The sequence below is a fragment of the Schistocerca cancellata genome, chromosome 4 (genome assembly GCF_023864275.1).
Source record: "Schistocerca cancellata isolate TAMUIC-IGC-003103 chromosome 4, iqSchCanc2.1, whole genome shotgun sequence".
NCBI classification, from domain to species: Eukaryota; Metazoa; Arthropoda; class Insecta; order Orthoptera; family Acrididae; genus Schistocerca; species Schistocerca cancellata.
In genome coordinates, this window is record NC_064629.1 from 765,109,355 (window position 1) to 765,129,450 (window position 20,096).

The window sequence follows — 20,096 nt, forward strand, 5'->3', positions numbered from 1 at the left end:
CATTATTGACTTGCTCAATTTGTGAAGTTCTTTCTCTTGAATAAACCATCCCATTTTTCTGGAATTTAATGATGCATTCATCTATACATGCACATAACATCCACCAATTTCTGACCCAATCGCATAATTCCTTCACAATGCATCATTTTTGTCTCAGGGAGCATTTAATTTAATCAGCCTAATAATATTCCTCTTCTATTGTGTCATAAAATGCTGGCAGATCAGTTTTGAAAATCGCAAGAAACTGAATTGCTTCAAAATAACCACAGTTGTGGTTGTATGGGACATATTTCAAATAAAGGTTAAGTAAGCTTCACTCATGTATCTCCATGTCCACCATGTCTAGTTTAGTCTACGAGGTCCTCAAGCAAATGTAAATGTATAAAACTAAACCATGTCAGCTTGTATATTAATTGTGTAACACTGCCTAACTTTTTGCTTCCTTATATATCGCATTTCTCCCTGCTGGGATTGTGCTGGCAGTATCTAAAAGTTAGTGTTTTCATGCTGTTGGTGGTGGTGGTGGTGGTGGTGGTGGTGAAAACAACAGCAATTTTCAGGATGGAGTTTGTTTTAATTTAATATTTTATAGTGTGCCCTTTTCATTGGCATTCTTGCCTCATACAATGAATTCCATGATTTGTTGCCCTGACCACTCCAAACAAAACCAGCAGCACAATAAGCAGACATAAAATTTCCATCTACAAACATAAACAAAAACTCCAGCTGACCAGAAGAGGATTACAACGATGTGGTGCCCATATGCGGTAACTTATAACAGAAGAGTTTTTTTTTTTTATCTGTACTGACACAGCCATTGAGATCAATTTCCATGTTTGTGATATGTTGGTAAAACATTTCAAATATCAGTAGTACGACAGCAGCTACAATATAATTAAAATACAGTTGTGAACTGTGTCTAAGGCATGCTTGATCCTGAACCAGGAGTCCACATTCATAATGCTGGTAGAGTCTCTTTGAACAAACTGAACCCAGGAGCTGAAGCAGACAAAAGGTTCTCCAGTTTTCTCTATTCCACACCTCCCACCCTTAAGCCATTCATTTTATATGGTTGTGTGACATTAGCACAGCTATACACCTCTTTACCTATCATACTTATATGATACTTTATTACCATGTGTCCAGATCTAAGACAATGTTTCACCTACTATCTAGGAATAACAGAGCATTTACATCTGAAAAGCACTGTAACACTACCAAGTAACAAGTCACAACACTGTTCCTCTGTATAAGCTGATTAGCTCAATATTGGGAATAAACATTAATATTTTGTGCACAAGCATTCAGGTGTTATGTATCTCACCTGATCATCGAATGAGTTTGGTGGCATTTTGCTCCTGAAGGAACACTGACTCTCATTATCATACCAAAGTGAAAGATCTCTACATTATATTCGCAAAGCACTACCCTTAATAGCTGAAGTAATGGTTCAAAAAATCCATAACACTGCAAAAACATCAGCAATCTATGATGAGAGATCCAGAAATAGTTGCCTAGCAACTACTGCCCAGAATCTAAACTAACTCCAATGAAGCCATAATGAAAATGGGTAATTTAGCAAGAGAACAAATGGTTGAGGAACTACTTGCTGGTCTTGATCATATCCAGACTGTCTGAAAATCCTATGGAATAGACCACACACTGGCTTGCTCAGAACAAGAATTCACATGTGCAATTGGGGTTTTCTGAAGCACACTATTCTCCAACATGCATATGGGCTAACTAGATAACACCTCACAAACTGTTCTGCATATCATCCATGTACAGTAGACAATCTCATAAAAAACAAGAACAAATGTGTCAAGGCAAATTTCTCTGATTATTTTTTTGTATGTGGTTTAGGTATTCGCATATATTTTCATTGTTTTATAATTTTTCTGTGTGCATATAGCGTATTTAAGATAGTTCTCTACAATCTCATGTCTTTAACACATGGCACATCGTTTTTCTATATGGGATCACTCCTTTGCAATGCACAACTTTCCAACATTCCCTGAGTTTGCATATCCTCCACAGAAAAAAAATTTACAGTCATCCACATAACCACAGACAAAGGAAATTCAACCAACACTTAAAGCATTGGTGAAAAAGAGAATCAGACAGGGAACATGTGGCCTGCATGCAGGCTGTTACAACATCTCAAAACCCAAACTCTTAATGGTTTTAACAGTGACATATGGAAGAGGCACTTCTCACCAGCTGACAGCAACAATAAAGATCAAGTTGCCTGTATAGGCATCAAACTTTCTTTTACATCCAGTGTCTATTAGTCACACACGCTCAAGGGGAAAAATATATTGTTGTTGGTTTGTATCATTTAACACAATTTACTTTTGTAAGAACTGTAAATAAATGCACAACAAAAGGTAACTATGCAAACACTGCAAATCTAGGTGGAACTGAAAGCTGGTGGAGGTCATCCTTAATTCACTGCCAACATAAATTGGATGGCATCTCACATAGAACAAGATGACTCCGTGTAAAAATTCAAGATACTTTGTGCTACTAGCTAGCATTGATTGATGATCATAATGACAATATTTCCAATGAATATTTTAATGCTAGTTGTTCTCGTCATTGCCGTTATCTTTACTTTCAGTCCAAAGACTGGTTTGATGCAGCTTTCCGCGTTAGTTATCCTGTGCAAGCCTCTATGATTCTGTTCAACTATTTCAACTTACATCCATCTGAAGCTGCTTACTGTACTCAAGCCTTGATCTGCCTCTCAAATTTTTGCCCCTCGCACTTCCCTCCATCACAAAATTGGCAATCCCTTGATGCCACAGAACCTGATGGGATAGGCATTGATTGTGGTTGTAAAATGTCATAATGAAATTAATACTCTATAATCACAGAGTCTTGAGAATAAGATCAGCAAAATTCCTGAGTGCCTTTCATGATTCAGAATTGTGGGCTGTACACATATGGTGATTGGAAGCAGAAATATCAAAGACTAAAACAAATAGTGCAATATAGTTAGTTAGAAACCACCAGAAACACATGCTGCCTGCACAATGAAACACAAACTGCAGCAGATGTAGCCACAAATTTTGCTTGTAGTATAAAGATTTTGAACTGAGCAGATTTGATTTGTTACAAGAGATGAAGCAGTCTCACACCTCAGAGCAGCAGTGGTTGTAGCTGTTTAACAGTTATCTTCATTTACAGCTGGAAAAGTATCAAATTTGCCACTCCACATATTTTGCACTGGCCAGCAGGATATATCATTCATTAAGTGGAAAGGGGGACAAAAATGACTAAACATTTCATATATGATTAAAAGATACTCTGCAATAGATTACCCCAGACAGTGGATATCTGGCACAGACAGAGAGATTTGTTTAAAAATTCTTTCAAAAATTGAATTCATGCTTTCCAGTTTATTGTCTAATTTGTTTAAAAGTAATCAATTTGGTTTGGCACTAACCCAGTCTATGCAGTGCAACTCATTTATGCAGCACACACTTTTGAAAAGAAGCATCTGAATCATATACCATATTTTCATAAATTCATTGGATCAGTTACCTCCAAAACATACAGTTTTGTATGCTTATTGCTGTCAATTCTTTAACATAAACTTGCAGCATGATGTTGGAATGGAAATTCCTGTAATTGTATATAGTATGACTCATAATGAAACTTTTGATTTGAGTTGATCTTTATAGCAGATGCATAACACTGAAAGCAGGGTACTAATTAAATGACAGTGTGTCTCAATACTATTTTTTCCATAAATTAAACTGTTACTACATAGGGTCCAGATCTAAGCATTTTGGACAATAGCTGACAGGTTATATCAAGAACATTTCACACAGATTCATTGAAATTTACACAACACATAGTGATTAGTACTGGAAAAAAAGCATATCTGCAGACTATAGCCACAAATGCTCAGTTTATAAACTGCACACATTATTTCTACTTATTATTTGTAGCACAACAGGCAAACTATTTGCAACTGATTATTCTGTTTCCACTTGTGCTCTTATTGAATACAGTTCAAATGCAAGCACTTTATATGGAACAAGTAAGTAATTAGCTGCTTTAGGATAGCTGTGCTGAGAAGGTGAGTTCTGTCAAAATGTTTGTCATGTTATGTACTTTACTGATGGTAGATACTATAAGGCAAGAAGACAAAATCCAATTCTGTGAGCAGTGCTTCAATATTTCCTGCACATCTTTCACCAACACCAAAATCTTTACCTTTTAAAAATTTCATCGCCCATACTGCTGCACACGCAGATTACAAGCTAGATTAACCAGGAAAGTGAGTCACATCTGTAAGATATAGTAAACTAACCAATTTAACTCCTGTTTATTATCCCATTTTTGTTTTAATGCTCTCATAAGAATAAGTACAAATGAAACATTATTAACTTTAATAAGCTGCTGAAGAACTTCAAACAATAGTTGGTTTTGTGTGTGTGTGTGTGTGTGTGTGTGTGTGTGTGTGTGTGTGTGTGAGAGAGAGAGAGAGAGAGAGAGAGAGAGAGATATTGTGGCATGTAATAGAGCAAGAGTTGAAGTGGTGACATACTATGGAAGGAGGAAGAGTGAGCTCAGGTGAGTGGCAACTGACAACACATTCAACAATTCAATTAAAAAGAACCTGCTTTCATCAGTAAACTAATACTGCTGTAAGTCATTTTAATTCTGAACTTTAAAGATTATACAATATATCTGAATCATGTCTCCTATGTATAACATATCTACACAAATACACAGAAGCAATAGATGAATATCAGCAACTTACAAAATAAAAATGTAACCATTATCAGTTTTAAAAATCCAGTCACCTACAGTTTAAGGGACATGTTATTACCCTTTTCCTTTGGTCCTCCTTGGAATCTCAACTCTGTAGACATGATCATTTCTTAATGCTGCAAAGCACGCATTAGCTTCTGATTGCTTCTTATATCTAACAAACACAATTCCATTTTCACTTCCAACCTTTCGCACACTTATCACACGACCAAATGTGGAAAATTTTGTTTGTATGTCAAACTCTGTCTTGCATTTGTTATTCTTGAAACAAAGGGCATAATACCCATCTATTCCAATAGGGACGGAATCGTTCATCTGAAAGAAAGAAGTTTCATGAAGGCACTTCATTCATCAGCACAAGCAATACAGTCATACAGTAATATATTTTATCATTCATGCCAGCTCTGTTTTGTGCATTAAGTTTATTTAAAAAATGTCACTGGAAGGTGACTCAAATATTCGGAGGGTACTAGGGATGAATGCAGTCCATTACATTTTCTCTCTTCTTCATGCGCAAGAACTGACACAAAAAAGAAAAAGAGAGAGCTCACATTTCTCTGGAACTATTTGTCATTGCACATTAATGCAAGAGTGATTTTCAAACTTTAACTGTGTCCTTATACTACAGTGTGTTTAATCAAAATTGAACTTCTTGGTGGAAACAGATTATCAGTTACCTACAGATATTTACTATAGACAAATAGTTCCTCAGAAATGTGAACATTTTTGAATTTTTTTATCACATCTTTTATACACTTCTTGATAAACAGGTTGTTGAAGCAACAGAAGAATTAACTTAAGGATACACAGACATCATGCACATAGCAGGAAAAACAGACTCAAGTGATGAGTTTTCATTTAAATGGCCAGTGGCCAAAACCCGCAAGTTGAGACACTGAGTGAATGGAGATGAAGTCGTAGAACCCAATAGTCAGTTTAATTGTGTATACAAAGCTCATTTCTCATCTCTACCGGTTACGTGGCCAGTGTGGCAGCACAGTTGTGTCATGCAGTTGAGAAATGGCAAGTGGGTGTATATTCCTGTTGCCTTACCAGTGGAGCATTGCCACACACTACAAGTCTGTGCCTCAGTTTCCTGGATACCCCTACCAATAAATGTAGATAGGCACTTTTGTTTCACAGTGCTCTTCATATGATACCACTTCAACATTATTTATTCACAGAAGAATATTTATGAATCCACATTTCATGTAACCTGTACCACATTTCATGTGAGCTGTAGTCACTTTAATTTTATGACTTAGAGTTTTGTCTTGTTCATACATGATAACTTGTTTATTGAGAGAAAATCTAAAACAAATTTCATAGAGAGACCAATTTTTTTCCACAAGAGGATTTGGGTCAGGATGGAAGTTGGATAACAGGCTGAATGTATGTTAAAGTGCCAACTATCTCAGAGTAAAGATGTTTGTGCTGGTAGGTCTTTGTGCAGGAGCTTAATCCTCAATAACATGATGAGGTTAGTTTACCTACCATGCACAACAACAGTATGCACATTACCAATGGTAATATAATTCAGTGCATGTGTAGTGTGGGACTGGCATGCTGTAGGTCATAGGTTCGATGCTGGTCATATAAATTTATTTTTGTTTGGTGTATTACTGAAATTAAGAGTGAAAACAACCAAATTTGAATCAGACACTAGCTTATGCGTGCAAAATCAGTATATGAGAAACGAATACTGTAAAATGATCTCGATTTAAGTTTAGCCTTAAATTTATTGAAAATTAAATGCTGCTCTGGTTTTCTGTCTTTTGTACAATGCTCAGGACATGTGAACAATCAAGTTTACCAACTTTCTGTGAGGGTTAACACTCCAAAAAAGTTATGAATTGTAACATAATAAACAAATTTGTATGCACTGCTGTGTCACGAACACAAAACTGATTGTATTTTATCTCTTCGTCATCTGTTTTGTAACCAATGCATCCAAAGTGAACAAAGAGAAAGAATAAAGAGAAAGAGAGGAGAACAAAAATCATTCTGTAGTATGAATAAACCCTTGATGGTTAAGGGACTAAACAGAATTGCAAATTTTTGTATTTGGGGTGTATAGCATTGGATTGTAGTAACAGCCACATGTACATTTGCACAGTTCTGACATTTTTATTTGTTTCACATTTGCAGCACCATCAATCACAGCCAGTACTAGTTATTGGAACTTCCAATGTTAGGAGCTCCTTAGGGAAATGATATCCAGGGCTGGAAACAATTACAGTATAAATTTCATGTGTCTGCCAAGGGGCCTCATCCAAGATGTGGAAGTGGTCTCGCCTGAGGCTGTCAAGGGTGTAGGGTGTAGTTGTCAGCAAGTTGTTGCTCGTATCAGCACCAATGACATCTGTCGCTTAGGTTCTGAGGACATTTTTAGTTCCTATCGGTGGCTTGTGGAAGTGGAGAAGACTGCTCCCCCACTCGTGGAGTACAAGCAAAGCTTACAATTTGCAGTGTTGTACCCAAAGACAATCAGGGTCATTTGGTTTGGAGCCAAGAGGAGGATCTCAACCAGATGCTCTGTCAATTCTGTGACAGACATGGCTGCAGATTTCTGGTGCTGCACTGTAGGGCACAGAGTTGTAGGACTCCCCCTTGATTGGTCAGCGATGCACTACACAAAGGAAGTAGCTACTCAGGTCATGGAGTACTTGTGAAATGCAGAAGGGGGTTTCTTAGGCTAGGCAGTAGTTTGGGGTCCTCTGATCAACAGTCACCGGTTGATAAGCAGGAAGTGAAATCAGATCACATACAAAGTACACACACTTCAACTGACAAAATTTTAACAGTAAATTCTTAAAGTATTTCTAACAAAGTTCCCAAATTTAAAGTATTTCTAACAAAGTTCCCAAATTTAAAGTATTTCTAACAAAGTTCCCAAATTTATAACCCTCCAGGAAATTTCTTGCACTCTAATTATTCTCAGGACCAATAGCTTGCTGAAATCCAAAGTAGTAAGCTCTGAGATGTTTAGCAATTCATGTAACATATATCAAAAAGATAGATTATTTGCCACAGGAACAGGAGTGTTCATTGCAATTAACGAAAGTATTGTCTCCACTGAGGTCAAATTTGAGTGTGACAGCAGACTTATCTGGATGCATGTAACAGGTCCAGGTTAAATGATGTTAATTATTGGATGTTTTTACAGCAACCTGATTCCACTCTGACAGTTTTAGTCATTCAAGGAATGTCTATGGTCAGTACTGCTGCAATACCCTGACCGTGCAAAATTAGTTGGAAACGAGTTTAACCTACCAAGTATAGACTGGAACATCTATGGATTCACAGCATGTGGTACAGACAGACAGTCCTGTGAAGCACTTCTGAAGACATTTTCTGAAAACTGCCTTGAATAACTAGTTAGACAACCCACACAGAATGGAAATATTTTAGACCTTTTAGCTACAAATTGGATTGATCATAATGACAGTGTCAATATAGAAACAGGGATTAGTAATCATGATGTCATCATAGCAATGATGTTCACTAAAATCAAAAAGTACTGTCAGGAAATCAGGACAGTGTTTATGCTAGAAAAAGCAGATAAGCAGCTGATAGCATCACACTTAGACAAATGAATGGACATTGTTTAGCTCCAGTATGATAGATGTAGAGGGATCGTGAGAAAAGTTTAAGCTAAGTGTAAATTGCACTCTGGAGATACATGTGATAAACAAATGGTTTAAGGATGGAAAGGGCCCTCCATGGTTCAATAATCAAATTTGGAAAATGCTCTCTGTTCAAAAAAGAGCATGCAAATGTTGCCAGGCAAAAGGTGATAGAAATTTGTGCATCCGTATGAAGAGGAACACAGGTGGCAAGGATGTGGTGGCATCACATAGAATAATAAGTTTTATGCAGATCAAAGAATACAGCAACAAAGTGTTGATGGTGGGCAAAAGCCATTTGGATAGTAGACGCCTGGTGGACTAAATTATTTGAAGGAGAACAGCCTGTGAACACCACCCTGTGTCAAAGCCAAAAGGTCACAGGATTCAACTCACCATACATTCAAGTAACTTGCAAAAGGCACTTGTTAAACAAATCGGATGACAGCTGTCCATCTGAAGAAGTGGTTTACCCTATTACAAAACTGAAACAATGACACTTTCTCATCACTGGGGAGGGAATTCTCCCTCACTAGAGAGATGGTTGAATAGGGCAAGTATATGACACTGGCAGGCCACCAATAAGTGCTGAAGCATTTGGCTGTGCACGTTGTCCGGTCCAGGAGCCATGTTGTGGCAGAGATAGTCTTTAGTTGATGAATTTAGGGCAGCCAAATCAGCTTTTTATCAAAGAAAAGACCCAAAACCAGGAACTGTGCACCAATGTCCAAGTGCTGGGTTCCTGAAGGCTGGACTTTGGTATGATGGGCAGGGGCCTAAAATGTCTTTGTAGTAGCATTCTCCCAATTCTTCTTCTTCTTCTCTTTCTTAACTTTTGGTTATTGTGCAGGCTTACTAAGTGTAGGTGTGGGGACAGATGAAGAGTGGGCAGCCCTAGGACCTACAGGTTACAATTCCTTCAGCCACTGGTTAGTGTTAGGACTGTGATGTGTGTGTTTCCAGAGATGGGTCCCAAGATGGAGCCCTGTCACCAGTGGATGCTGGTGGAGGAAACTGCTGCTCTGGCTGGGTTTGGAAACTGGTTCCCAAAGATGGTTCATAACAAACTGAAGTATAAATGCTGACACTAGTGAATTTTGTGTAACTGGTCATCATGACAACCTGATGCATGCACTTATTTTCTGATGTCAGTGTATGACAGGAGATCGAGAGATATATATTCTTGTACTTTGTTTTCTTCTTCAAATACTGGGCAACTGATGAATGTTGATGATGGTGTTCAGTATAACTAACACACAAAAGTGCTTCTTCACAAGGGCAATCTTTGTGGAGTGATCATTGAGAGCTTCTGCAGTTTGTGTCTGTTGTGTACGACCGAGGATACAAGATTTCATGTTACTCCTGTACACTCTAACTTCCTTTTTCTGGCAGTACATTTCCTTCATAGGCTAAGAGGAAATCTCCTGTACCTATGCAGTTATCTCTGGGACCTTTTTGTACATGTCAGACAAAATGTACATCTCACTGCTTGAGATTAGCTCGAAGCTCCTTGTTTATCTGTAGTATAAGGTCTCTGAGAAAGATAGCTCCTTGAACCATATTCAAAGTTTTATGCACGCAATAGATTCTAGTAAGCCAAAGGTCATTCATACACTGGAAGAGCTCGCGATTGTGCAGCAAAGGTGGCCTTAATCAATGGTGATCCATTCCACATTTTCCCCAATGAGTCAGCTGCTCAAAAATTGTCATCTATGTGTTCCACAAAAAATAATGGTCTTGTCACCATAAAAGTATCTCCAAATGTTCTATTGCACAATAGGTATTCAGTAAATTGTTTCACTTCTAACTGTCTGGATTGGATCTCTTCCCATACGGTTGCCACAATAGGGGAAGCAGTTTAGCTGTAACCATCCATGATGAAACATTGAGATCTGTCTGCTGAGATGGCTAAATCAGAACAGCCACTGTGTTCATTCAATTTGATATGTTTCATGTGCAAAATATCTAACTTGGTGCCATCTACTCCTATCAAGGGCTCTCCGCACAGGCAGCTCCCAGCTGCAACAAAGGTCATCTGACCTATAAATATAAATATATGAAGATATATTCGGACATGTCCGAAAGAACAGATACCACTTCATATATAGATAAGGCTTACTGGCCAATGATCTTCTTCAGTGCGGATGCACTCACATTGCCCAGACTCTTACGGGAATCTGTAGATTGATTGCCGCCAGTAATGTGTATAGTGGGCAGGGGCACTACAACTGTAGTGTGTAGACAAAGTTGGAAGTGTGAATCTCACGGGGAGTGTGCCAGAGGTAAGTCCCTGCAGTCACACTATCCTCTGTGTCCTTGGTGGCTGAGTCGGATATAGCGTTTGCCATGCAAGCATGAGATCCTGGGTTCAAGTCCCAGTTGGGGCACACATTTTCAATTGTCCCCATTCATATTTACTAACACCTGTAAGAAGCTAAAGGTCTGGATTTCATTGTAATTTTATAAATATAAATTCTCCATCAGTTCTGTTTGCAGACAATACTTCTGTTTTAATTGAAGATAATGACGCAGAAAAAATTCTGAGCTCCATCATAAACACACTGTATATCTCAGAAAACTGGTTCCAGTTAAATGGGTTGAAACTGAACATTGCAAAAACATTTATGGTGCATTTCAAAACCAAACATTCAAAATGTGTGGAACTTAAAATACAGCATAACAGTCAGCCTATACAAGAAGTTAACAAGCTTAAATTCCTGGGACTAAATGTGGACAAGAACTTAAGCTTGATTTCACATACTGACTTCCTATCAAATAAACTATGCAGTTTTGCATTTGCAATGCAAATACTAGCAAATTCCACTGGCTTGAGTACACAAAATTGCTTATTATAGTTATTTTGAATCTGTCATCAGATATGGGATAATTTTCTGGGGAAGTTCAAGTGGTGTATCTCAAATACTGAAACTGCACAAGAAAATTATCCAATAGATGTGAACTGTACTGCACAGCAAATAGTCTTGTTCCCCATTATTTTGGAAACTACAAATCCTAACTGTTCCCTCCATGTATGTTTACAAAATTATGATCTTCCCACACAGCAGACAAAAATTATGTGAGGAGGATCATTTTAACCACACATAAAACACAAGAAATAAACATAACTGTATGCCACCCACACACCAGTTGAAAGTATATGCATGGACTCAACAGTATATGGGGATGACAATATATAACAAGTTAATGAGCAAAAACACATTTAATATGAAGCCAGAAATTTTAAACACGAGGCTACAGCAGATTCTGTGGGAGAAATGCTACTATTCTATAGAAGAATTAATAGAGGATGAAATCATAATTTGAGCACTGAGGGGTAAGTAAGTGCTTGATTTTATTGTATGTATATATAACAAAGTTGTATTAAGATTATGATGCTGTTTGTTAACATCAACTGTACTTTATTTATGGTGGAATTTTACCATAATCTGACGTCTCTCTTGTATCTAAATCAAATGATTTAGGTTATGTATGTTATGAAACAAATAAACCAGAACTCACAGTTCACAAAGGCTGTTTCCAAGAGACCTGATGCCCCAGCAAGACAGGCATCTACTCCTTGGCATGCATGGGAAGCTAGCAGCTCATACTTCAGAAGCATGATCACTGTGTTGTCAGTGGGGTCTACTGGAAGGGTATGTAACAACCCCACATCTGATTGGCTACTGAATTGGCTTTTAATTGCATATATGGGTTATGCAGATATTGTATGAACAAGGTCATCAAAACTGCAGGCAGTAGGAGCTATTTACAGCAATCTTCATCATATGATCCACAGTATAAAAAAATTTTTTTGAAAATGGAAGTCAACCCCAGAAAGGGACCAAAAGTACTTCACTTAAAATGTGATGTATGGGAAATGAATGAAGACATTGATGAAAGAAAGTAGAACCTACGGAAATAGCCAGGTCAACATCAAAGGCCGCCACCATGAGAAAAACAGAGAAATAAGAATAGTTGGAGATGGGAGATTGCAGCACAAGAATGGAAGCAGATGATGCAATAGCTTGGGACCCTGTGTTTGACCCCCCCCCCCCCCCCACACACACACACACACACATACGTGCCCACACGCGACCAAGAGCGAGTCCTCTGAAGGGTCAAGGAATAGAAAAATCGCTGAACTGTAGACTGGCAACTGGCCCAGATGACTCACCTGTGTGGTTTCTATAAAGATTATGTGAAAGAACTTGCTTCCCTTCCAGTAGCAGTTTTTCCTTTATCACTGGAGCAACTCATTGAACCAAGTGATCAGAATAAAACACAGGTCTTTCTCAATTTCAAGAGATGTCATAAGTCAGATAAACATAAATTATAAGGAAGATTACTAGTATTTTAAATCCCATCCAAATCAAGAAAACACATGGGTTCAAATTAGGGAATAGGGAGGGGGGGAGGGGGGGAGATACCAATCTATGTCCTTTTCCAAGGAACCATCCTGACAAAGCAGTTTACAGAAAGAACAGAAAATCTAAATTTGGATGACAAGAAGCAGATTTGAACTGCCATGCTCCAAAATGTGAAGCCAATGTCTATCAGCGTGCCATTTTGCTTAGTCACATAATTGTTGGCCTACATCACTGCTTCAGTCTGCTAAATTAGGGAATACTAAAATCTGCTCTGTATGAATCAGCATGGATTCTGACAGCAGAGATCTTGTAAACCTCAGCTGGCATATTTGCCATATACAACCACATCCCAGTTGGAGCCATGTTCCTTGATTTTCGATAGACATTCGATACAGTTATGAATTGTCATTCAGTGAACAAGCTATGAGCTAACCAAAGATCATCCCAGGTTTGTGAATGGTTTCACCACATCCTAGCAGATACAATGAAATTATCATTTTTAATATGACATACTCAACGGATGTAAATGCAGTTCCTGGAATACTGCAAGAAAATGTTCTGGAGACATGAATGTTATACAATAGCACCCCACATGCAGCAGGCAAGAGATGGCATTCTGTGCCAACAGAAGATGTGAAGGCATATCCCACATGATCAGTGGATTTAGAGCCATGGGTGTAAAAAACAACAGAATTCTGAAGCTCCTGTAAGAGTGTTCAGAACACCATTGGAGTGATGGAGGCTTTTGGGACCTGCAAGAAATACATCCGAAACTGGGATCAAGGAACTAACCTAAGGGTGGGGAGGGGGGTGGGTCAGGAGAGAACGTGGAAAAAGGATAAGGAAATGACATGGAAGCCACGGCAGACAAATGCGAGGCAGAGCCCAACTGGGAAACCCACTCAAGGGTGGCAGTGGACAGGTGATAGCCAAAAAGAATAAAAAAGGAGGGGTGGCTAAGGAAGAGTGGATAGTGATGGTATAGGAGACCAGAAGCTGGGGCTGCTGAGTTAAAAGTGGGGGGGGGGGGGGGTGCCAGAGCACGAAATGCACTAGTGGCTAAATGAATACTGCGATGATGAACTGGGTCCAAGAGGAGCAGCATCGAAGGACCAGTTGACCAATGAATTTGGCAAACATAGTCCAGATGAGAGAGAACTAGTACCCAGTATAGGTGGAGAAGGGTCAAACGATCTGAACCCGAAGGGGTGTGGGCAAGGAAGCGAAGGACACCTGAGCCAACCTTCAGATGACAGATATTGGGCAACCAAGTAAGCTTGTTGTCAAAAAGAAGAGCCAAGAAATGGAACTGGAGGACCACGGTCAGGGGTTGGAGGTCGAGCTAGAGCTCCAGATCAGGATAGACCATAGTATGGTGATAGAAATGTACCATCCTTGACTGAAGAGGAGCGGGCTGAAAACCACGCAAGAGGGTCCATATAGAAGCACGCTGGATGGCAACTTCCAGCTGTCATTTCACAGAGGCCACCGAGTGGGACCTAGCCCAAATACAGAAATCATCCACATACAGAGTAGGGGTGACTAAGGTGTGGCAGAGGCCACAAGTCCATTAACAGTGATGAGAAAAAGGACACTTAAAAAGGAGCCCTGTGCAATGTCATTCTCCTGGGTCTGAGAGAGCTGAGAACAGTGCCAACCCAGACTCTGAACAACTGGTGGCACAGGAAGTGGTGAATAATAATCAGGGGATAGGGGGAGGGGAGGTAGAGGGCACCTAAGATACCATTAATGGAGCATCAGGAGGATGTGAGGGAGACAAACTGTGTCATAGGCCTTACAAAGACTGAAGAAAACTGCAACAATATAACAGCACTGAGAAAAGGCCTGCCAAACTACCATTCCCTATTGAAGCATATGATCAATCAGAGACTGTCCCTCCCAAAAGCCATGCCGGTAAGGAGATAAAAGGTCCCGAAACTGAAGCACCCAATTGAGCCGAGAAGCCTTCACCCATCCTAGTAAATTTAGTGGACACTGGTCAGGCTGACTGGCCAGTAACAATCAAGGGATGATGGATTCTTCCCAACCATAAGGACAGGAACCACAGTACTGTCTCTCAGTTGAGGGTGGGGAAATGCCTTTGAGCGAAATACAGATAAACACCTGGAGGAGATACTGTCATCATGGAAGATTGAGGTGTTTAAGCAACTGGCTACTGACAAAATCTGGGCTAGAGGCTGAATTGTGGAAAGAAGAGAGGGCCAGAAGAAGCTCCCAGTCAGTAATTGGTTCATTGTAGGATTCTGCCTGATAAGGGGTAAAACATAAACAAGAAGCCTTAGCCCACTGTTTATGGATGAGGAAGGCAGCTAGATAGGAAGCATACACTGATGCTGTCACAAAATGAGTCGCGAGATGCTCCGTGAGAACTGATGGATCTGTACAAAGACCAACTGGAAGGGCAAGCCCCAGAATGGAAGACTGCTTCTGACAACCTTGGAGAGTGCAGAGTGTAGCCCACACCTGTGATGAAGGGACAGAATAACCTACAGATAAGATAAAACATTCCCAACACACTCACTTGCCCTGTTTGATTAAGTGAAGGGCTTTGGAGTGAAGATGTTTAAAGGCAATAAGACCAGCAGAGGACAGGTGCTATGCAGGATGTTACAAGGCATGATGACGATCACAGATAGCAGTGGCAATGACCATGCTCCACCACAGAACCAGCCAATGGTGAATGAGACCTGCCAAGCTGGGAATGGCAATTCCAACAGTACAGATTATCTTATCGGATAGATCACATATGACCTCATCAATACAACCTGGCATGAGAGAATGAATGGGCAGTGGTCACTATCATAGAGATCATCATGTTTTGACCAGTGTAAGGAAGCAAGACAGGGAGGTTAAGAGAGTGAAATAGCAATGGCAGAGAAAGTGCCATTTGTGCACTAAAATGAGTAGGAGAACCATCATTAAGAAGGCACAGGTTGTGGTCCACAAGACACTGGTCAATGAGGAGCCCCCAACTATATGAAAAAACACTGTCCCACAAAGGGTGATGGGCATTAAAATTCTCTAGGGAGAGGAAGGGAGGGGGGAGTTGCTGAAGGAAGGCAGTTACGGCAGCAGATATAGGTGGCCTGTCAGGAGGGAGATACAGAATGCAAACCGTGACTGCAGAGTCCACGTGGACCCAGATGGCAACTACTTCCAATGTGGTATGAAGTGGGAACCATGTGCTAAGAATATCCATATGGACCAATGTGCAAACGCCAGAAGAAGCCCTCAAAGGCCAACCCACTTCCAACAAAGCAAGGAACCCACGAAGGGTTAGTGAGGGAGCATCAGTAAAAATGAGATTCCTGGAGGACAACATAGGGTGCCAAGTGAAAGGTAATAAGGGATAGCAACTCTGGAAGATGACGGTAGTATCAATTACAGTTCCACTTAATAAGCACACAGTCGGTATCTAAATGGGAGGTGTACAGGCTGAAGCCAATCACACCCGGTCATCACCCAGAACCAATGAGGATGGGGGTGACGTCAGGTCTCAGGAGAGAGAGACATCACTGACAGGTGCCAAAGAAGGCGGACATTTCTTTGGCTGGGGAGGAGGGAGCTGCACACGGAGGGGAGGGCATGGGAATTGTAGGGGAGGGGGAGACAAGAGGCTGACGGGACTGGGGTAAGGAAGAATGAGGGGGAAAGGATGTAACAGAGGTAAAAATAGAAGTAATCAACACAGGATGAAGTCAGTGATATTTCTGACAAGCCTCAGTGTAAGATGAAATGATCAAGGGACTTACACTCTTGTAACGTCTTTTCTTTCCTATAACCTGGCCAGTCTGGTGAGCGTGGAGAGTGACGATTCTGACAATTAACACACACATGGGTGGCAGTACACAAGGGCACCCCACATGGGGTGGGTGTCTGCATTCACCACATAGCGGTAAGACGTGCCCATAATGTAAGCACCGAAAATACATCATGGGTGGTGGGACATATGGCTTCAGGTCACAGAAAAATCCATAACCTTGACCTTCTCCAGGAGAGTATCTCTCTCAAAAGCCAAGAGAAAGGCACCTGTATTTGTGCAATCATCCTTATGACCTTTCTGCACACACTGAACAAAATGAATGCCCCTCCATTCAAGATTGGCCTGGAGCTCCTCATCAGTATAGAGGATGAGGTACCTATGAAAAACCAGTCCCTGAACCATATTCAAAGACTGGTGATGTCTAAAAGACGCTGCAACATCTCTACAATTATCGTAAGCACAAATGACTGCAGATTGAGCATCAGAAATAGTTTTGATTAACAAGGAACCCAACTGTATCTCACTGAAAAACTCCACTTTGCCAAACTTTTGATATTTTCCGCAAAAAGTAACAGCTTTGTGGCAGTGAATGTGTCCTCGTCCATCCTAGTACAGACCAGGTGGTGGGGAAAGTGTTTCACCCCAAGCTGGCAATATTGGCCCACCTCCCAGGGTATAGCCAGGGAAGGGAAGGCCATAGGGTCACAAGAAGTGGCATTCAATTGTCCATTATCAACCAAAGAGATGGCCATAGAAGAACAGCCAGATTTCTGGAGCCTGATACATTTCATATGCAAAGCATCCACCCTGATACCATCCACTCCGAACATGGGCTCTTCCCATGGGCACCACCCAGACACGGCAAGGGCCATCTGGCACAGTGCCATTGCCGGGGGTACCAATCTACAGAATGACAAGCTACCACTCCAAGGCATACATGGTGAGGCAACAGCTCAGTTATCACAAGTGTGACCCCTGTGTTATCAGGGGGCTCAGCCAGATGGGCACATAAGAGCCCCACCATAAGAACTGGCTACATGTGCTTGCCACATAGCAGCACTGAGGGGGCCTACAGCAGGAAAGGAAGAGGGGAAGGAAGGGGGCAGAGGAATCCATGCTGTAGATACTAGGGAGGCAGTTCTTCCCCAAATGGCTCTCACTACAGAGAGAAAATTTACAAGTGGAACTCAAACAACAAAGGGGGACCAAAAATGCCAAAATGGAAGGACGAAAAAGAAAAGGAAAGGGAAACAACACTGCAAAGAATACAGGAAACCAGATGGATAGCCAAGTTGAATAAGTAAGAAGACCAACTGTGGGGAAGGACAACATAGCCAGGAAGGAGTGAGGATGGGGACGGAGGGCATGGGAAAGGAACAATAGCCTGGAAAGGAAGGATGGGCTGCAATAGCCCAAGAACCTGTGGGCACCATGCACGAACTAACGAAAAAACTGTGAGCTCCAGGTGGGTGCCACATCTGTCTCCCAAAAAAGACCATGATGAGAAATGTTGCAATTGAAATCTCATCCATAGATTACCAACTTTTGTTCTTCCCACTCACCATTCGCAAATGGAACAGTGAAAAGGTAGGGGCAGCAAGGGAGCGAGAGAGGTTGGGAGAATGATAGTGGTACCAAAAGTACTTTTCATCACAAACTGTAAGGTAGCTTGCAGAGTACAGATGTCGACATAAAGTATAGATTATGAGAAACTGGGCAGTTCAGGCCACAGAAAGCTGGCTACATATCTTCACAAGAATTTTTGCCATATCAGAAGCAGAGACGGTGGTGGTGTGTTGGATCACGTGTGAGAGGATTTATCAATAAGCAACCATCAACTGGCCCATGAAAGACACAGTTCAAAGAATACCATGAGAAGATTACTGGTGGAGCAGCAACTAATTTTGAATGCAGAGTTCAATTCTACCAATGCATTATCTACTCACTAATGCGCTGCTGAAATTCCTACAGTTTTCCTGGTTCAGGATGAGGCCTCTTTAAAACCACGAACACATTTTCAACAGCCACAATATCTGGAGTGAAGAAAACCTGTCTGACAAATTCTTCTTTTATCATCAGCAATGATTTTCTTAAGCTCATGGGCTGCAATTTTATAACGTCAAAAACAGTACCTCACCTCATGTGCTGCCACCCTGTTTGAATGGTGCTCATTACCAGATGTTGATTCAAGATGTGCAGCCACTATTATTGCAGACAGTAAAACTTCTTGTTCACAAGAGGATGTGGTTTCATCATGACAGTAAAGCATTCCATGTCAATATTAATACCCGTGAAAACCTTAATGCAAATACTCTCAATCTTGGTTTGAAGTGGAGATTATATTCATGTCCAGCACAATTGCTGGACCTCACTTCTACAGATTTTATACCATTGGTTTACATTTAGTTATTGTAAGAATGAAACCCCACTAAAAAGGGTAAAGGAACTGGTTGGAAGGGTCTTGGTAGCTTGCGTCATTGTATAGCAGTCAATTGCAATATTTGAGATAGTGCATCAAAATCATATTCATTGCTGCTGTAAGTGTACTGAAACTACTGATTGCCACTGAAGAGTTACTAGAAGCTTTATCTGTTGCTGCACTGTCAAGTTACTTATATAAAAGAAAATAACAACATATTCACATTGAATTTAATTGATGAAAGGAGAAAATATAAAAATGCAGTAAATGAAACAGGCAAAAAGGAATACAAACGTCTCAAAAATGAAATTGACAGGAAGTGCAAAATGGCTAAGCAGGGATGGCTAGAGGACACGTGTAAGGATATAGAGGCTTATCTCACCAGTGGTAAGATAGATACTGCCTACACAAAAATTGAAGAGACCCTTGGAGAAAAGAGAACCACTTGTATGAATACCAAGAGCTCAGATGGAAACCCAGTTCTAAGCAAAGAAGGGAAAGCAGAAAGGTGGAAGGCGTATATAGAGGGTCTATACAAGGGCTATGTACTCGAGGACAATATTATGGAAATGGAAGAGGATGTAGATGAAGGTGAAATGGGAGATATGATACTGCGTGAAGAGTCTGACAGAGCACTGAAAGACCTGAGTTGAAACAAGGCCCCAGGAGTAGACAGCATTCCATTAGAACTACTGACAGCCTTGGGAGAGCCAGTCCTGATAAAACTCTACCATCTGGTGAGCAAGATGTATGAGACAGGCAAAATACCCTCAGATTTCAAGAAGAATATAATAATTCCAATCCCAAAGAAATCAGGTGTTGACAGATGTGAAAATTACCGAACTATCAGTTTACTAAGTCACAGCTGCAAAATACTAACGCAAATTCTTTACAGACGAATGGAAAAACTAGTAGAAGCTGACCTCGGGGAAGATCAGTTTGGATTCCATAGAAAGACTGGAACATGTGAGGCAATACTGACCCTACGACTTATCTTACAAAATAGATTAAGGAAAGACACACCTACGTTTCTAGCATTTGTAGACTTAGAGAAAGCTTTTGGCAATGTTGACTGGAATCCTCTCTTTCAAATTCTGAAGGTAGCAGGGGTAAAA

At 40.5% G+C, this 20,096-nt stretch overlaps 1 protein-coding gene across 5 annotated transcripts in view; it reads right to left on the minus strand.

Moving 5' to 3' along the window:
- Nucleotides 1-20,096, minus strand: part of LOC126184545 (uncharacterized) — a 414,668-nt gene that overhangs the window by 259,515 nt on the left and 135,057 nt on the right. For all 5 annotated transcript variants that reach the window (XM_049926963.1, XM_049926962.1, XM_049926961.1 and 2 more), the window contains exon 3: nt 4,844-5,100. In XM_049926963.1, coding sequence (XP_049782920.1) covers nt 4,844-5,100 — 257 coding nt within the window. The remainder of the gene's footprint in view (nt 1-4,843; nt 5,101-20,096) is intronic.